General features: G+C 37.4%; 1 protein-coding gene across 8 annotated transcripts in view; it reads left to right on the forward strand.

Moving 5' to 3' along the window:
• Positions 1 to 20,733, forward strand: part of RALGPS2 (Ral GEF with PH domain and SH3 binding motif 2) — a 132,994-nt gene that overhangs the window by 94,966 nt on the left and 17,295 nt on the right. For 6 of the 8 annotated variants that reach the window (XM_072419747.1, XM_072419752.1, XM_072419750.1 and 3 more), the window contains exons 9-15: positions 5,439 to 5,576; positions 7,821 to 7,911; positions 13,494 to 13,561; positions 14,273 to 14,408; positions 14,645 to 14,796; positions 17,458 to 17,512; positions 18,771 to 18,848. In XM_072419747.1, coding sequence (XP_072275848.1) covers positions 5,439 to 5,576; positions 7,821 to 7,911; positions 13,494 to 13,561; positions 14,273 to 14,408; positions 14,645 to 14,796; positions 17,458 to 17,512; positions 18,771 to 18,848 — 718 coding nt within the window. The remainder of the gene's footprint in view (positions 1 to 5,438; positions 5,577 to 7,820; positions 7,912 to 13,493; positions 13,562 to 14,272; positions 14,409 to 14,644; positions 14,797 to 17,457; positions 17,513 to 18,770; positions 18,849 to 20,733) is intronic. The other 2 variants (XM_072419753.1, XM_072419754.1) reach the window with 1 other exon arrangement.

Genomic DNA, 20,733 nt, shown 5'->3' on the forward strand with positions numbered 1-20,733 from the left:
TAACAGCTTGGAAAATTCCAAATGATTTCAGGCAGTTAGACAATTAGTTTCTGATGGCCAGTTAGTCTAATTGGAGTCAACATGTGGATGTATATTAAGGCCTACCATCAAACTCGCTGCCTCTTTGCATGACATAATGGCAACTTCAAAAGAAATCAGCCAAGACCTGAGAAAGAAATAAAAATTGTTAACTTCCACAAATCTGGTTCATCCTTAGGAACAACTTCCAAACGCCTGAAAATTCCAAATATTAATACTGAAGTATAAACATCATGAGAGCACACAGTGATCATACTGCAAGGAGATGCATTCTGTATCCCAGAGTACTTTAACATGCAAAGCGCTAATCAGTCCCAGAAAAAACGCAGACTTTGTGAAAGGGCTGGAGAAAACAGGTAGACCAGTATTTATATTCACAGTAAAACAAGTTCTATATTGACCTGAAAAGGCCAGAATTCCACTAATGTATTGTAAGAAGCCTGTGGAAGGCAAACCCAAAATATTTGGCTGAAGTTGAAGGCTTCCAGATAAAACTAAATTGTATGTAAACTTGCAAACCACTGGAATTTTGATATACTCAATAAAAAATGAAATAAACTGTCTGTGAAAAAAACATAGATGTCTTAAACAATATGCAAAATGTATAATTTGTATTAAATGTGTGGATGAGATTTTAAAGTGAGTTTAGGCGTATAAACACTTCTTAACTGTATGTGAACTCGCTAAAATGTTACATAGGCTTGAAACCGGAGGGACTAACATTTCACCTGTGGAAGGAACACCGACTGAGAAGAATGCGGGATCAGTCCAAGCTATGAGTCTTTCAGTGAAGATTTCTCAATGCTCGGGATCCTTCCAAACCACTGTAACATTGGACAGTCAGAGACTCCTCTGAAAATTCTCTACCAACCTACCCTACAATAAAATAATAAAATGATTTAACAGCAGGTCTAAGATTAGGGCCAGCATCTTGGTGAACAACAGTTAGGTATTGTTTAAAGAAGACATGGCCCACAATCAGAAAACCAGTCCTGAGCAGTGCTGTGCGTGTAAACAAGAAATGGGCTGAAGAAGGTTTCTGGAGACTAGCTGTAGAATGCAAAATAGGATGAATAATAAAGGTGTAAGCACTATCTTATTAGGGAAAAGACCAGGTTATTATTTATGATTCATTATGATTTAGCAAAACCAATGTCATGCATTTAAGGTTTTCACATACTTTGGCCAGTTGGCATGACTAGATCTTTGTCTCTGTATGGATTTCCGCAGTAATTGGCGTTAAGCCAGTTATCCTAAGAGCTGGTAAGAATTGCTTCATGTATTCTTATTAAAAATTGTGCATCTCTTATGGTTCATATAGATATAAATGTTTGTTGGGTATTCTATGATGTTTTCAATTCATTTTCAGAATACTTTTTCCACAGCGTAGATTTATATATTCCTGTACATTGCTTATGGTATTTGGGGGTCTCGCGTCATCTGTTTAATCCATCTTATAACTACAGAAAAGGATGTATTGATTGAAAAGCTAGCCAGAAAGTTGCTCAGAGGAAACAGAACTCTGAATATATTTCCGCTGTTGATTAACCACATGTTTAATGGACAAAGTTACTTGTGGTCAGCGCTCACTGGGCCCCTGCCGTGCAAACATGACATTTGTGGCTCTGGAGTTTACTGTGAAAATATAGCAAACCTTAACACTTTGTTCTTCACACTCCCATTTAAAGTGCTCTGACCTGTATCAACAGTGAATAATATATTTCTTTTTACTTTTAAATTGTACGTCCCTATATTTTGTCAATAAAGCATTTCCCCTTAGACTGTAGCACTTAAATCCCTTCAGGATATCACATGATCATAGATCAGAGATTATAGTGATCATAGAGCAGAGGTTTCACCTTCCATTCTTTTATCTGTCAAGCTAAAGGGTTCAGACAGTTACTATACAAATGAGGACCCTGTTAGTTTGAGCTTAATGTCCCCTCAATTTCTATTGTAACAAAGGGATTTTCTTTATTCTGAGTGCTGTCTTTATTGGTTTTTGGTGTCTCTTGGTACCAATAAATCAGCCTTTCACCACCTTTTTAACATGATGGAACCCTTGAAAGTAACGTTCAGGTCTTAGGAAACCCCTGCTATAATTCCTATATCCACAACTTATTAGTGTGGTGGTGGTCAGTGGGGAGAATGTCATCCTTACAGATAGCCATAAAGATCATTGGCATTGGTTAAACTAATTTGACAAATTGCTTATTGCTAAAGCAACCCCTCTGGAGGAACCCTGATTGAGAGACATAGCAAAAGACACAATAATGATCAGCCAAGTGTTACGGAGCAGTACAAACCAACTGCTATAATGGCTCTTGGTTGTTATGGGATGGAAATGTATCAGTTGAGAGAAGTTTAAAAAAAAACAAAAACCTAGTCTGAGTTTCAGTACAAAATTTTGATACAAACTATGTGTAATATATACATATTTTAACATTTTACTTACTGTAACTCTTTATAATTTTTCCAATTATTATGGCAGGTTCTTTACCTAAATATTTGTGCAGCTGAGTACAAAAACACAATGAAGGGGTTATACAAGCAAAGCGACTATTTAGAAGAAACCACAAGCATTTATAGTAGTATTACCAGGACCAGGCCACAGAAGCCAATACTGGCATTTGTTATAACAGTGAGCACATCTGGATTGTAGTGTAGCAACTTTACAATTAGGTGTTCTAGTAACTGCTTAAAAATTAATTTTTAAGATTCAGCATTGTAAATTCCACTGGCTCCCTCTTAACTGGCTACTTTTATTACTAAGAAAGTCTAATTCTAACTTTTTATTAGTTCTAGATGGTGTGTACACAGGTGTCAGACTAAAGTGGAAGCAACTTTGTGTGGCCCTTATTATTTCTTTCGGTTTCAGGCTAAGGAAATAAATTTCCTGTCTTTCATTGAATTCTCCTTTATCTTCTAAGGAAAGTATAAATTTGGTCTAAAGCCAAGATTGGCAGCCACTTCCTCGTCTCCGGGCTTGGCAGGAGTTTGTTTCTCTGATAGCATTTACCCAACAAAATAAACATAATAAAACATAATGTAAGGTACAAAGTAGGGCCCTATCAATATGCATAGCATGCACCCTCTGTAATGTAAAAATACAGTTAGGTCCATAAATATTTTGACAGTGACAACTTTTTTTCTAATTTTGGTTCTGTACATTACCACAATTATTGTAAATGAAACAACTCAGATGCAGTTGAACTACAGACTTTGCGCTTTAATTCCATGGGTTGAACAAAAAGATTGCATAAAAAAGTCAGGTTGATTTGGGTGTGGGGGGGTTTGCTTGTATGTGGAAGATATGGAAGATTTTGAGACATGCGGTCAAAGGAGCTCTCCATGCAGGCCATCCTTAGGCTGCAAAAACCCATCCGAGAAATTTCTACAATATTAGAAGTATAGAATATTAGGAGAAATTTTGGTACATCATGAGAAGGAAACAAAGCACTGGTGAACTCGGCAACGTCAAAAGACCTGGACGTCCACGGAAGACAACAGTGGTGGATGATGGCAAAATCATTTCCATGGTGAAGAGAAACCCCTTCACAACAGCCAACCAAGTGAACAACAATGTATGGAGAAGGCATGGAACAGATCATGATCCAAAGCATACCACATCATCTGTAAAACATGGTGGAGGCAGTGTGATGGCTTGGGCGTGCATGGCTGCCAGTGGCACTGGGACACTAGTGTTTATCCATGATGTGACAGAGGACAGAAGCAGCCAAATGAATTCTGAGGTGTTCAGAGACGTACTGTCTGCTCAAATCCAGCTAAATGCAGTCACATTGATTGGGAGGCGTTTCATAATACAGACAATGGACAATGACCCAAAACATACAGCCAAAGCAAACCAGGAGTTTATTAAAGCAAAGAAGTGGAATATTCTTGAACGGCCAAGTCAGTCACCTGATCTGAACCCAATTGAGCATGCATTTTAATTGTTGAAGACTAAACTTCGGACAGAAAGGCCCACAACTGAAAGCTGCTGTAGTAAAGGCCTGGCAGAGCATTAAAAAGGAGGAAACCCAGCATCTGGTGATGTCCACGAGTTCAAGACTACAGGCTGTCATTACCAGCAAAGGGTTTTCAACCAAGTATTAGAAATGAACATTTTCCATTTTTGTTGCATACTAAAAGGTCTTTGTTTTACAAACTACAGTTAAGTTATATTAAAAAAAAAAAAACTGACGTATATACAAGTGATTACACTTAAGTTTTCAGAAAATGGAATTGAACATGATTTTGTGTGACCCGTGCATCTGTAAAATTGCTTCTTTCTTCCTTGGAACTAATAAGTAAAATCTGTTTTTCTGTAACTCAAAGCATTTTATCCATGTGTTTTTGGGTAGGTCGCCATAAAACTAAATTGCTTAAAGAGCAATTACAGACAACGTATAAGATCAGAGCAGCAACATGGTAAATGTGGTAGTAACAAAGTTTCTCCTATTTACATTCATTATCTGGTCTATGGTGCTCTGGTTTAACCACATTCGGCAGGTTTTTGCAGTGCTTGTTGCCTGAACTGAAACCTGTCATCATATTTTACTCTTTTTATATAGCATACCATACTCTTCTCAATTTTACTGTTGTATAAGGAAATACTAAATGTGTGAATATTGACGCTCCGCAACTGAGGTTGGACACCTCAGTGTGACTAAAACTAAAATAATAATTTGCCATATTACAAGTGTAAACCATGCCCTTTGATTGTTGCCCATACTACATACCGTTGCCCATACTACATACCTTTCATACTACATGAGTGTTTTTTGGGCACCTATTTTACTTATAATGGAAATATATGAATTGTACCTTAATGTAAAATGAATGGAATTTTTTAGTATTGAACATTTTAGCACAGAAAATTCCACTGAAATTTTTTCACCAAATTATATACTTTTGTCCCTAGCAGAAAAATACATTTTCCCTATTTTACTTTTCTAGCTGTTATTTAGAATACACAACCCATTTTTATATATGTGCAACTAAAAATATTTGATCCAGCACTCATACTTTTTAAGATAATGACATACCCCAGTATCATACTATTAGTTGTAGCATTCAGGAATTCGAGATTCATTAATGCATGAATTGGACTTGTGTTCTCAGGTTACTCCAGCGCACATGTTCTGTCCCACTTCAGCTCTTGCTGTGTGTGTCCGTTACAATTCTGTTTTCATTATCTGAATGACGTTTTTGTATAAAGTTATCCGCATGTGTAAAAGTCTTTCCATGCCAGTACAGAGTACAGTTACGCACATCTAAAGGCTTGAATGAATTCCCAAAGGATGGGATTAAACTGTTGCTTAACCGTGTATGACTTGCACATGTTGCAAAGAGAGTCTGTCTTTCAAAGTTTTTATGTTCTCTTTTATTCCTTTCAGGTATTTACCTTTCAGACCTCACATATATAGATTCAGCATATCCATCCACCGGCAGCATCCTGGAAAATGAGCAGAGATCGAATCTAATGAACAATATACTTAGAATTATCTCAGATTTGCAGCAATCCTGTGAATATGGTGAGTGTATAACTGTCCTTTGGAAAGACAAGCAGTCATTTTGTAGCCATCATTTACATCTTTACTATATATATATATATATATATATATATATATATATATATAATAAAACCTGTCCTTGGAGATTGGAGAGCACCAATTACATTATCATCGATGAGCCATTAACAAACTCTCATTTACACATTAGTATTTAATGCATTCCCAGTTACTCGCTAGTTCTGTTGTCTCAACAACGCACTAGACATAGACCGTCCACCACTTTCTTATGTGTAATTGATTGCAAAGATTCACATATGTGGGGCCATGATACCTGTACTCTGTACTATCATGGAAAGACTTTTACACATATACTACATGTCAAATATACATAAATACTTACAAAAACCATGAGCATTTATAGCAATGTATTATACTTCTCATCATTTCCCAAGCTGGCTGGGATAACCCCCATATCTGCCCACTTGTGGGGATGGGAGCATCAGCATAATTGCTGATGCATACCTCTGTTAGATGGCAGAATCCTTTCCCATCTTCAATACCTTGTACATGTTCATTCTTTTGAAAGGACATGCTTTGCCAGATGCACGTAACTCCTGCCTGCATCCCGGCAGTGAGCCAGGTCATTCCAAGGACATCCTAGTAGGCTTAGAAGGAGTAGGAGTAGTCGGAGTTACCTGAGGGTGACCTCAGCACGCACTCCCCAGTGTGCACACATGCTCAAGACGTGCATGTGGTGGGGAAGGTCCTGGACACAACGCTCCTCATTTTTAGGAGCCGTGTCTAGGGATCCCCCCACCCTCTTCTTCTTACAAAGATGGACCGCTGCTGCAGCTCCCTCCCATAGGATACCCTCTCTGTTGCACATTACAGTTAATGTAGCCTATCTCTCATTACTTTTTACATTATGCTCATTTTCAGTATACTAACCCTTTATCAGGTATCATCCTCCCCTACCCCAACAGAGACCACAGTATCCAAAGTTTTCTATTCCTTTTCCAGGAAGTCAGTACGCTATTACTCAGATTACATCTCTCTTCATTTTTATCCAATATATACTTTTATACCTTATATATGTGTGATTTACAATTACTGTTATTACATTTTTGCTATATATTCAATTTATTCAATATTTGACATGTACTATATAGTCACTTTATCTGATTTTGCCTCTGTTTGCCATGTTTATTCTATATCTAGATGCTTTCAAGTATGCGTTCATTGCTTCGCATAACGTACCGCTACCCCTAAGGAAGCCTACACCGGGCGAAACGCGTCTGGTATCACAGCCATACGTTTGCGAATCTTTGCAATTAATTACACATAAGAAAGTAGTAGAAGGTCTATGTCATGAATAGGAATCAATGATTACATGTATCCTGTATAATGACATAATATCACTAATACAACCTACTGTTTGCCTAAAACCCTTCTCTTTGTTTCTCACATATCCTTGCTTCTAGGTTGGCAACAAAGCCTATGTGGGGCAGTAATTATTACATCATCACATGCATACAGTCCCTTTACTCATTGATCTGACCACCTTTACAAGTGACCACATCTCTACTGAATACACAATGTAGTGTGGTTACCTGTAGTTAGGTGACAGTTCTTATGGAGTATATAGGTCAGATGTATGCAATTTCACATCAGATGTACATTTCCATGTCATTTAAAGTCCACAGTGTTATCCTTTCATCCAGCAAATAGGTTTAGAGAGACTCTGACAAGTGTATCCTGTCCATATGCTTGATTGATATTGCTCTAATGTCAGATTTTATGACTGCATTGGTGGAAAGCAGAGGATCATGAGCTACTTGAATATACCATTGTTCTTAAGAAGACTTCAAAGATGTCCAATGCTTCTCCATATTGTCTATACAGTAAAACAAGTGTAAACTTAATTTTAAATGGTGAAATATGGAGAATGCCATTACTGACAACCCCATAAAAATACTACTTGTACTGGCTTTGGCTCCAGTACAATGTATCACTGACCCAGATCAGATACATGGAATGTAAAATCCAAGTAAAACACCCAATCAGAATACTTGTTTTGGAGCCATGACTCAGATTGCTGCCAAGTTGTAGTATCCCCCTGCAGGAGGGCTGCATCTTAAGGATGAAAGGCGAGCAGTGGCAACTGGCATATTTCTCCCAGGACAGGTTCTCTTTGGTAGACCTGGTCATTTTGTAGCTGTCATTCATATCTGTCGCTTAGATTTGTTTTGTTTTTGTTTTGCACAGATATTCCTATATTGTCTCATGTACAGAAATACCTAAACTCTGTGCAATACATTGAAGAGCTTCAGAAGTTTGTAGAGGACGATAATTATAAGTAAGTTCAGTTTTTGCTTTTTTCTAACAACTGCTAGAAAACCTGTGTGCATTTATTTTCCTAATTGTTAACTTTCCTTCTTGTTACAAAATCAGTACGGGGCTGCTAGTGTATCATGTTTATAAGTGTAAACCACTACACAGAGGGAAAATTTGTTTGCAGGCCCCCTGCAATGGGTGGAAGCAGTTTACGTTTGCTTTCATTGCATGTGAATAGATTTTTATTCAGGTACATGGTTTCCTGGGTAGCAGTTCAGTATTTAATTTTTCTTGTAACATTCCATTTTGCTGAAATAACAGAACGTGTGCCTTCCGTGGCTTTATCTTCCTGCTTATGCAGAAATAAAATCTGGCTGCTTCACCCCTTTAGGAGCAGTAGTGGTGCTCATACAAATGTTCTTCAGTTAGGGGATCATTGATGTATATTTATTGGTTGCTTCCATTTTGTATCCTTTTATGTCCCCCTCCATAGAACCACCATAGTTTTTATGGCTGTTGTGTGGACATCCTATTCAGTCATTAATAATTAGGCAGACTGAAGAATGTTGTCATGATGTATGAATTCACTCGCTTGCTGCTTTAGTTTCTTGGCAGCTGTACATTGCAGTCAAAATGACATCACTGACAGGCTTTGTTTCAATAATGACCGTTTTTCCTACAGTTAAATACAGATGTTCTGTCTGTTCTGGTATGTCTGTCAGAATACGTTTTAAATGAGTGAACAGAATGATGTATATCACCCTAACTTTTGTGGTATGCATCACAATTCAATCTTAGATCATATTCATTTGCTGAAAATTAGAAATTCCTATGAAATGATCAAAATTAGAATTAGAACTTTATTTCCTCACTGGTAAAACATTGTCAGCAAGACATAAAATTGGAGGAATTCTCTCTCAAAAGAGCAGTAAAAACCCGATAGGTGTTCTAACATTTCCCTGCTTTGTCCAAAACTAGGGAAAGAAATTTGGCTCATATATGCCTTGGTCCCCATTCATGGTAATAGTTTTGAAATACCTAGTATGCCAGCTGGTATTTCTTGAGAAAAACCATTATACATAAAGAGTCTCTCATTTTTGCTAATGTTTTGTGTCGGCAATCAATTGTGTATGCGCGTTACAAAATGTCTACTTTATATGATAGAAAACAGGAGAGATTTAGCATTCTCATATGATTGTAAACAGATGCCAGGAAAATTGTAAGTGGGCTCTTTAAAACAAAAATGAGAATAATGTACATCAGAGGCTCTATAGGGGGACAGGTAGAGGAGAGCTTGCTTCCTGTTTAGGCATTTGTCTGACTGAAGCAATTACCATTTCATGTGGTGAACAGACTAACTCATCACAACAGCAAGGATTGTTCTTGCTATTTGCAATATATATATATATATTTATATCCTAGTGGAAAGTGTCAAATATATTTGAGATGGTGTCACAAATGCTAACCATTCTAATGATGAAGATGTAAAGAGAGATGTCTGGACAAATGTCATCTCAGCTTGCTGATCTCTTATTATCTATATATTAGATACATTGATGTCTCTTTGGCTCTCAGGCTTCAGTGATTTGAGTGACTGACCCATGTGGCAGGTGACATCAGAATTTCAGGGTTATATTTTGGGAGGGTGGGGGGTTATAAACTTGGGATAAATTTTTAAGATTTGTGACCAGTTTACCCATGGACTCCATTAACACCGGGCTGCATTGTTGGCGTAGCACATGCAATATTGCACTTAATTTCTGATCATGTATTTGTTTTCTTCTTCCTCACTGCAACAAAGTTTTAAGTGCTATTTAAAATGGATGCAACTATAAAGCAAAACAATATTATATAATAACAATAATCATATTTGTTTTATATCCTAATGATACATTTCTTTCTGTTTTATTGATCAGCCATAACTGTGAGTGCTGTAACCACGACCTTCCGTGTAGCATACTCCTACTGTCTTTCAGGGTGGCTGATGTGTCTGGTTTAGACTTTCTTACACATGCACATAGTGACTACAATTCTCTCCAACATGGCTACTGCAGCCCATACAATGGGTTTCAAACACAAAATAGGCCATTTTATCTACTAGCCTTTAGGTATGATGGCTGCATTTTTTTCAAGCTTTTTCCCCTATTAGATCTCTTTTATATCTGTAGTGCTGTTGGCTGTTCCAGGGTGAAAAGCAAAATGCTGCAGTGTGCCTGGAAGAGGCAAACTGTAGTACAGGTAACCACGATTGCATGCGGATGCAATGCTATTCATCCAGAGAAGGAAAAGTAACTGCACAGCCGAAGGCAACTTGTCACTTTCTGTAACTGTTCTGCATTCCACTTCAGCATTAGCCACATGCACAAAACCCATCAGCCCCCATTCACTTTAATAGGGTCTGCAGCAGAATACTGCAGTTCATCATGGGTCTGAAGTGGCCCTTATTTTCCACTTCAATAATTCTCCCAGAAACATACTTTCAATACAAGTATGACAACTCTCACATGCACTTCTATATCACATCAACTAAAACAATATAGGAGAACAAAACCTCATTCCTTCTAGTATTTCCTAAAACATACAAGGATCTGGTTCTGTAGTCCTCAGAATTGGCTGAAAGGAATGTAAGATGTATTGGCACAAGAATGTAAGAAGTATCAGCACAGGAATGCTCACAATATTTAAGACTAAAATATATTAGTAAAATATTTACCAAGCCAAAGGGAACCAAATAAGACTTTTTGTGTGACCACCTTTAAACTATGTTTAGAATGCAATGCAGTTACCACTTTCTCACACCCCTGAACTCCCTGCCTGCCCATAGAGAATGAATAGGGACAGCAGTGAGTAGACAGCTGCTAGATTCTCTAATGGTTGTTTATCACAAGTGAAAATTGTCCTGTGTGTTACTAGGCCATTGACAGAACAGAAGTGGAGTAATTGTAATATGGACAGTACACCTCTCCAATTAAAAAACCCTTCTAATTATGTTATCCATTATTTGCCCTTCTCTTTCAAATAGTAGCTCTTCATATATGTAGCCCACACCAAACTCTTACGGGCAAACGCTCCTGATGTCTAAATAACTGCATGTAATTTCTAATTAAGTTAAAAAAGATGTATATTATCAAACTATACATAAAGTTGTAGGGCAGCTTCCTTTGATGCCTATTAACTTTACAACCACTATTGTCCAATACTAAGTTATTTAGTGATTTTTAGATTATTTAATGCCAACTAAAATTCTTAAAGATGCTGTAGTAAAATAAATTTATCAGACACAGCTTTAAGTGTTGAATTTATTTTTTTTTTATTTTTTTACTGGTTCTCCACTTTAATTTTACAGACCTAAACTGTCAAATTCTCTTTGGCTAAACCTTTCCCCACTGATCTAAATAGCCTTGCATGTAAACTTTTAAATGTCTGATTCCTATCTCTCACAAACTCATGGCATGGGTTGGAGCTGTGTGCAGAGAAAAGCTCTGATTGGCTCCTCAGACAAATTGATGTAATTGATGCCTCAGCATTTATTCAGACACCATGCTGCAGCTTTGTGCCAGAAACACATGAGAGGTAGCCTAAACCTGCTGATAGGCAAGTATTCCAGGAGTAGTTTGTTTTCAATTTTGTGGTTTAGGTCTAACATGATTTTTTTTTTTTTTATGCATTTCAATACCCATGTTCCTAACAACATAAAATCCAAGGCTGCTTCCATTCCAGTTTCATATATTCCAATGTTACAATCACTCAACCACGGAAATTGGTGTTTGCACCTTACCAAATAATAGGGTCCAGCAACCACTGACAGAAGCATTGTGAAAGGTTTGCTTACTTTGTAATGAATAATATAAAGATTATAATGAATATGAATTGGCAGCCGCCATTGGTTGCTTTGTAATGTAAAATAAACTATTACATGCAGCAGACCATGTGCTTGTCTCAGATTCCCGAATTATGAGATTTTTGAGCTTACTTAACAGATATAGTAATAAAACGCCTTAAAACTGTATGAGATGTTATAGCCATACATTTTTACATTTATTGCTTCACTAGAAATTGTTTGTTTTCCATGAACTGTCTGTTTTCCTTCAACCTAGAACAAAAGGGTTGTTTGGTCCTTTATAAAGAACGCTGCAGCAGGGTTTTTGCAAATATTATATTTCACAGAATCCAGACCATTGTTTCACACTTTTCTGTTTCCTTATCTGCCTTATTTATTCAGTACAAAAATCATATTTTACCAATCAATCAATTTTTTTTCCTGGAGTCCATTGAAACACAGAAAGTCATAAACCTTCAGGTTACACTGCTGCCTATAAGATTTGACATTAGTTAAAAAAAAAAATTGTCAGGATAACCCATCATAGTGCCAGCATATAGAGATACAGATAGAAGTTTTATGGTGAGTTCAACTCTAGGCATAAGACCCGAGCCTTCAGACCAACTTGTCCCTTGCAAAACCAGCAAACTACCTTGCTGGTAAAAAAAAACAAAAAAACTTCCAATTAAAGATTTAAACGTGCAAAGAGACCTATATTTTGATCCAACTGAGTTACAAGGGAATGGATAGAGGGGTAACGGGAGAATGGTTAAAAAATACTCCCCCTGCCGCTCTCTCCGCTCCTCCAATGACCTACTAATGACTTCCTCACTCATAACTTCATCACACGCACGGATACAAGACTTCTCTGGAGCTGCCCCAACTCTCTGGAATGGTCTTTCCTCATCCTATTCGGCTTGCTCTGACTTTCTGCTCATTTAAAAGAGCGCTCAAAACCTATTTTTTCAAACTTGCCTACTCATCTTCTGTCTGCTAAACCCTCACTACTTCCCACCACTACATATCTCCCATCCTATTGTGTGTGAAATTCCCCCACCTACTAGATTGTCAGCTCTTCGGGGCAGGGTCCTCTCCTCCTGTATTAGTCTGTCATTTGCAATCCCAATTTAATGTACAGCGCTGCGTAATATGTTGGCGCTATATTAATCCTGTTTAATAATAATAACCTGGAGGCCCGGAGGTCCACATCTGGCCTCCCCCACCTTCAGTTCTGTTAAAAAAAAAAAAATAGGTTAGTGTTTTACATGGTAAAGCTGATATAAAAGAAATCATTCTAGAAAATGTAATCTAAGCTTAAGGTCTCAAGAACTGTGTCCTTTTCTTGTCAACGTCCAATCTATTAGATCTGAAAATGGTTTGTGGGCTTTTTCAGATGAGGGCAACTTATAAGCAAAGTTGACAATTGTTCTTCTGTTGATGTGTTCCCAAGTACTGCTAGGAGAAAGTCCCCTATATAATGCCAGCTTTGGGTTTTGATCTCTCATAAGCTACATGCAGTCTTCAGTTGACGTGACTGCTGTTTTTCCCACCCATCACTTTGACTGCTTTGGCTGTCCAGAAGGTTAAAGACTTCCTTGTTCCCTCATGTAAAACTTAAAGGTTAAATACCCTTAATAGCGTAGAATGAAATGTGATTTGGCCACACTGACTTTGCATTCCCAGATTTTTCCAGAGCTGGCCATAAGTTATTTTCAGAAGCATTGGGTTCCTGTATTAAGTACTGATAAATGTAACTGTATGTGTTGTGTTCTTGCATTCCACAGGTTATCTTTGAAAATTGAGCCTGGGACCAGCACTCCGCGTACTGCAGCATCTCGGGAGGATCTAGTTGGTAATACAAGATTATATTAGTGAACCTGCACATAATATTTTTGCATATTTATGATTTATTTTAGCGATGTAAAATTGATAATAAATGAAGCTTGCCTCTTTGCATTTGAAGTAACTGTTTTGTGGGGCAGGTGAATATTCTAAAAAAAGGTTCAGACAGACATTTATGTGGTACATGACACAAAGGATTATATTGTTTAATTGTTATATAGCAACTGTGGCGTAAAAGAATAATATATTTTTAGCAACAGTCAAGTCGTCCATCATAGCTTTTGTTATCTAGTTTTATATCTGCATATAAATAGAGAAATAGTTTGATATGAAGTCCTCTATACCTGTGTTTATAAAGCCGCAGCTCACTCTCTATATCACAAATACTCCTCAGTGGATAACACCAAAGGGAAGCAGTCACCAATATATCACTGACTTGGTAAAATGCTCATATTTATAGGATTTGTAGGCATCTAACTTACCATTAGATAAGGTATCTCCAGTTTGCACATGCATTCTTGATGTGTGTGGAAGGGGGGGGAGTTCAGGGAGTAATTTTAATTGTTTGTTGTCATCTGCAAAAGTAGTCCAATTTGAATATACTGGATCTGTATCACAGTGAAGGGAAAATTATAATGCTTAGGCTTGTTTGTTATTTTATAAAAATATGGTTTAGGTAACATTACTACTTTAAAGCTAAATGTTCTTTTATGACTTACAGGACCTGAAACAGGAGCCTCACCTCAAAGCTCTCGAAAAAGTATTGCAGTGGAAGGTGTATTGTTACCACCAACCCCACCATCTCCTCGTAATCTCATCCCCCATGGGCACCGCAAATGCCATAGTTTGGGATACAAGTAAGCTTTTCTTCATCCAGGCGTTTAGTCCATGTATGCAACACAACCTTTACCTTTGAACAATCCATTTGCCTTTTTGGTTCCTTTAAATATTTGTGAATGACATGATTCTTATATTAATGCAGAAACAATGAGCAATGTCTTCCTGCAGGTCTTTGCAACAACAATCATTGTTAACAACATTAAGAATATGGATAGGATTGGTATTTGCACTGTAACTTTTTTTTTCCTTCCAGCTTCATCCATAAAATGAACACAGCAGAGTTTAAAAGTGCAACGTTTCCAAACGCGGGACCACGGCACTTACTTGATGACAGTGTAATGGAGCCCCATACGCCTTCCAGAGGACAGGCAGAAAGCTCCACTCTTTCTAGTGGTATATCCATAGGTAAGCCTCTACACCTGACTGACCAGCTTGATATTGTAATCTCTTCAGCAGTATTTCTCATGTTTTGTGAATGCAGTTGTTAGGCAGTTTCATACTCTTTGGCTGTCATGAAAGTCTCATGAAAAAAAAAATCAAATTAGAAGGCTAAATCAAATAGTAAAAGAAGAACCTAAGCCAAATAAGTTCCCTACATTGAGGAATGTTCTACTCCTTTTGCTCCTTGATTTGAAGGAATTCATGACAAACTACTGCATATTTTTCGCTTCCCTTATTATGTAGTTAGTTCAGACACTGACAATCGTTGCAAATTTTATTCTATTTAATTAGCGTACTATGACAAAGGTGCTTTTTGTGACTAAATTCTTTATTTAGACGGAGAGGTCAGTGTACAGTGCAACAACAGAAAACTGCACACTGAAGCCTGCTTTAGATTTCCCACTATATATAAAGGCATAAAGACTTCATATCACAACTAACAAATGCGTAAACATGTTTCAGGAGCATCCAGGTAGTCCAGGAAAGAAGTAAAGGAGGAAGGGGGAAACTCAGGCCAGTAAATCATCACCAAAATCTATTTTTAATTAAAAATAAAAATCTTAAGGGGAAGGGGTAGGGTTGGGGATCCAGAAATCAAAACAACGTACTTACAAGATTATTTTACACTCTAGAAGTCCATGAGAGGATCAAATCATTCTGAGGGTTTGCAGAACTAACCCTCAAGGAAGCTGTCATATTTTTCATAAACATAATGTTATTGAATATGTAGAACTATTGTGACACTGAGGGGGGATATATGCCACAAAGGTGAGGCACATACCTTGGCACCGCTTGCCAGATGTACTAACAGGGATCTTTTATATCTCATAATAAACAATGAGTTGATGTAAAACATGAGCAGGGGTGGGTCTAAGGGCCACTTGAAGGTGAGCCCTGTGAGGGTATAAATGATTCAACTTCCCCAACCTAGGACAGGACCGAAAAATATGTAACATTGAGGTGGAAGAGTAGTAATTACCCAAAACCTCTGGGGTTCTGTACCAGCCTGTCAGAAATGTATAGTTCTTTTCTTGAGATCTCTTCACAGTGGAGTAAAGATCAGTGGTCATATCAAATGAGCAATATTAGATGTATTGTAGGATTTTGTAATGAGTTAAATGGAAGTAATCTAGACTTATCTGCAGACTGCATTAAAGAATACATTTTCCTTTAGAACACAACTAATTTTCTTAGCATATGTATTTAGCATACAAACAACATCCTACCCTTTGCTTTTTCTTACCCTGTGCATTGAGAGCTGTCCTCACAAATAGGACAGTGTAACTTGTTTGTATTCAGCCTGTGTGCAGTCTTAACTGTACAGTACAGAATGCAATTTTGCTTTCCAGACTTGGTTTTCTGGAATCTCAATGCGTGGGGGGACAGACAAGCCTTTGCTAAACTTATGAAGAGGCTCCCTTTTTCTAACAGTTTGTGATCTATTTCCTGGGTGATTACACAAGACCAGCCATTTATGGCTGCTAGCACGCAAAACATTTACCCAAACTAGCCTATGCAGCAATGACAATTGATAACAATTATGTGTTTTGGTCTGCAGATACAGTGCAGACACAAACAGGCTTGGTCATAAATAAATTCTCCTTGCCCCAGCTTTTAGTATCTAGTGTATAAGCATCAATGTGATGTAAGTGTTAAGTAGCTTATGTTTATTATGGGAATTTTAAAGAGTCTGGATTCAGTACCCCAATTTGAATGTTATTATTTAGTGCAAAAATTGAGCAATTTGGCAGTTTTTTTCCCATAAACCAAATTTGGCATTAACAAATAGTTTGCTTGCCCAGAGGTTCTCTAACATCACCTTTTGATGTATAGTCTGTGAATACCCCGATCTTTCCAAAAAACAGAATTTTAATAACATAAATTTAGCAATCTTTGCCCTCCAGTTAGATTATTGTGTCTAGGCTCAGTCTCAAATGTGTTTTTGAAAGGACCATCTTCTCTGTTCTCTGCCTATGATGTTCTGATCATAAACCACCACACTGCTCTAGTATAAGTAGATAATAAAGCATCTCCAAATGCAACTTTATTCACACAAAAAAAAAGCAACACCGTATAATTCACAATTCCCATCCAGAAAAGTTTGTACGCCTGGCACCTTGGTGATTGGCCTTTTCCATACAGCTAACCCTCAGATAAAGCAGCATCTTCTGTGAGCATACACCTATCACAAAGGCAGTCATTCACACCCCTTTGTTGCCTAGGATGTGTGTGTATGTGACAGTAAGACTTGGAGCCACACAAAAAAAGCATTTTGTGGCTTTGAGTGAGGAAAATTAAAACAAACAAAAATTGAAACACCGTTTTGCATTAGATAGAACATAATCTGGTAAATTTGGATCTCCCTATTTTCCTTGTTTTACAAATCTATCCACTGCTATATAAAACTGGACTTTTAACATTGTGTGAAGAGAGCCACATGTGTTGTACTGACTTTTATTCTGTGTTCCTGTGATGTACTTGGAATGTTCTTGAAAAGTATGAAGCATACTTACATAATTCAGATTACCTTTTAATCTGTTCCAGTACTTGAGGTTTTGTTTTCAGCTTGTCCTCACTGACTTGTGTTCTATTTTGATTGATCCTCTATTTAATTTTCATTTGCAGGAAGCAGTGATGGCTCTGAGCTCAGTGAAGATATGTCATGGCCAGCATTTGAAAGGTAAGTGCAATTATGCTGATACTTGTACAAAGTTTGCCCATGTGTCTAAGTGTTTAGTCTTGTTAAAGTAAAATTTGAAGGCATTTTGTTTTCTTTTTTACATTATTTTTTGGCTGCCAGCATTCTTGTGATTTCATGCCGTCATAGCCTAAAGTGTTCACTGCAGTCTGAGCCCTCTGGTGACATCTGTGCTCTTCCACCCCTGCATGTGGAGGGTATTGGACAGCACTTTATCTCCATGTGTAGTGATCTGCAGAGCAATCTAGTGTCAAAAAACCTAATCACATGCTACCAAATGCCTCTTCACAATCCACCAGGCTAGACTGCATCTTCTGAAAAAATGCAAGATGGTTTGACATTTAGGAAGACAATACACTGATATTTCAATTGTAGTCATATCTGTTGCTGTGGGGCACTACCATGTTACATATTTTTTCATACGGGGTAGGTCTAAATGTACAAATAGTCCAAATGTGCCTTAAGAAAAAGAGCAAAAATCATAAACTAGGAGAGGCCAGCAAGTCAAATAATAAAATGCAATGGTGCATAACCCTACAACACTCTGGAATTGAAGCATACCAATAATGTAAACTGCATTTAGGCTGTCTATAAACTTGATCAGACACACTTGCAAGCAGTATTTTGGGCTGTAAAACAGTTACCAAATGGTTCATACCTTACTGTTTTTAAGGAGATCATCAGGCAGCAACAGACTTTAACTGGTCTGACACAACTGCTGCCTTTGGGGAAATGTGCCTACAGACGCTTCATGACTTACTGTGCTCATCCATCTGGATAATGTGAATCACATGCAGGCTCCACTTGGGACCATTAAAAGTTTATCTTTGTATCTATCATGTAGGAAATTGCAGCCATATATTTCTGTATGATGAAGGAAACAGAAATCCAAAAATCAGGCATAATCTAAAGGAAAGACTGTTGTTCTTGTCTGTAGTAACATTTTTGTTTTCAGTATTTTCCAGGAACTATAATAATATTAATAAATTAATCTGGTTGAAACAGAAACATTTGCCTTTAGACATTGCTGTCTGTGCTGCTCTGAGAGTAACCGTAACATTTTAGTGGATCAGATATGTTACCAGTATCTGTGCAGGGTTACTTTTGTATAAAATGAAATAGAGAGTTCAGTTGAGCATATTGGCTGTATGTGAACAGCCTGTGCTCTGCTTGTTCTGTATTTCCTGTTTGTGGTATCACTCTGTATGTAACATTGCCAATCTGTAATGGAATCCAACAGGAACAGATTGTACCATTCTCTGGGGCCGATGACACGAGGGGCATGGAATGGCTACCGAGGCCCATTGAAGGCCAGCAGGTATTTTTCCGGCACTATGGTGGTGGTGCGGTTTTTGCACGGGCTCAAATAATTTTTTTTCTCTTGTTTGCCGGTGCTCCTTTTCTGCTTTTGGGGTTTTTCTTTTTTTTTTGTTTTGCTGTGTGCTGATTCTCTCAGATTTCCAGCTATTCAAATCTTCAGTTTGTCCAAGTTTTAATAGATATATTTTCTGTCGCAAAACACTATTATTGTGCTTCATGTTTGTTTTGCACAGCAACTGAATAGCAGTCAGTTATGGCATAAATTATAATCAAATAGAATCAGTGCATGACCAAATTTTTTTTGTCACGTTATATTTGTAGTGTTCTATAGCTGTATCTGTTTTAAAAATTCAGCCTGAGCAGTTAATTAGTTCTTGACAAAAATATGTAGCTGAAACCCCAATCAAAGCTTTCAATTACGCAACTGAGAAGCAACAATAAAAACCTTACATGGGGTCTAAGCTTCCCCACTCTTCCTACTGAAAGTTGTCAAGTCTGACAAGACTAGCCCAGAATGACTTGGTTACAAAAATAAAATGATATGGAGTTACCTTGTAGGACCTCCCTGGATGGCTACAGACACAATTGGTTCCCCTACTCTATATGCTGAGAACTAGTGGCAGAATACAATTATGATGCATCATTTGCTTGTATTGCTCTGTTAATAGCCAGCTGCAGAAATGTCTGTGCATTAATTGAAAATTCCTATATGCAATTGTCAGAACCCTGCATTTTTTGGTTTTAGAGCCTATTCATAACTTTTTGGTCCAGTGCAGTAAGCTAACACATTTAGGTAAGGCATCCCTTTCATCTAAATATGTCACCAGCTTGTCACAATTGATCTATTGGCTCTGCACTGCTTTATATTTCATAGATCTCCCTATACAATCCTTGTTTTTCAATACATACCAAAGGATTACCATCTTGGTGAGAGTTTAGTTGTGACAATTATAAAGAAAGACATTGTTAGTCACTGTACATTTATGTAGTAAGCTGAATCCTCTTTATCACTACAGGAATGGTTAGGAGGCATTTGTTAAAGCTGTAGGAAACTAAACCTGCTTTGCAATTAATTTCATACAATTTACTAAGCCTACCCTGCCATGCTCTTACATCCTTGGAATACCATTGTCTCCTGTATTTTTCTACAATAGCATTACTAATTCCTTGTTACAGAGAGAGAAAAAAAACAGCATTGTCTTTACATATGAAGAGCTGGTCACATTGTAGCCCTCGTCGTCTGTCATCATTTCCAGAGTTTTACTTAATCATTTCCATATATTGTATTTATAGAACAGCTACATTCTTAACTGTGCATTGACTGTCTGCATATGTGGCAGTCACGCACAAGCTATGTATTGAGCTTTGTATCGTTTGGTGTTAATCAGAACAGTTTGAAGAGACTTTCCACATTATTAATGGTATCTATCATAAAGGCTTCAGTTCAGACATTGTACTAGAAAGAAGAATTGTAATTGCATGTGTCTTATCACCTAATATTTATAGGTGTGGAAGCTATGATCAAATGCAGATGTAACTGACCAAACAGCAATAAAAAAAATCATATTGGGTATTCTATTTCATCCTGCCTCAGAAGGATGAATTATCTATATGGTGTCATTGCAGGAATTTGTAACCTTGGCCTCATCTGTACTCTTGTTCTCTTGTAGAAATGAATGATATAATGTGTATGTACGTGTACAATAAATTTTTTTTAGGTATTGCCAGTTCTCTACCTAATAGTTTAGTGGGTAAGGGATGAAAGGCCCCATCAGGCTCTCAATTGGAGAGAATTGTCCTTTTTTTCCTTTAGGACAAGTAGCAATGAGAAATGGTAATGAGTGCTAGGAACACTTCTAGCAACAAAATGCCTTTTCAGCAGT

Source organism: Pyxicephalus adspersus, chromosome 8 (assembly GCF_032062135.1).
Source record: "Pyxicephalus adspersus chromosome 8, UCB_Pads_2.0, whole genome shotgun sequence".
NCBI classification, from domain to species: Eukaryota; Metazoa; Chordata; class Amphibia; order Anura; family Pyxicephalidae; genus Pyxicephalus; species Pyxicephalus adspersus.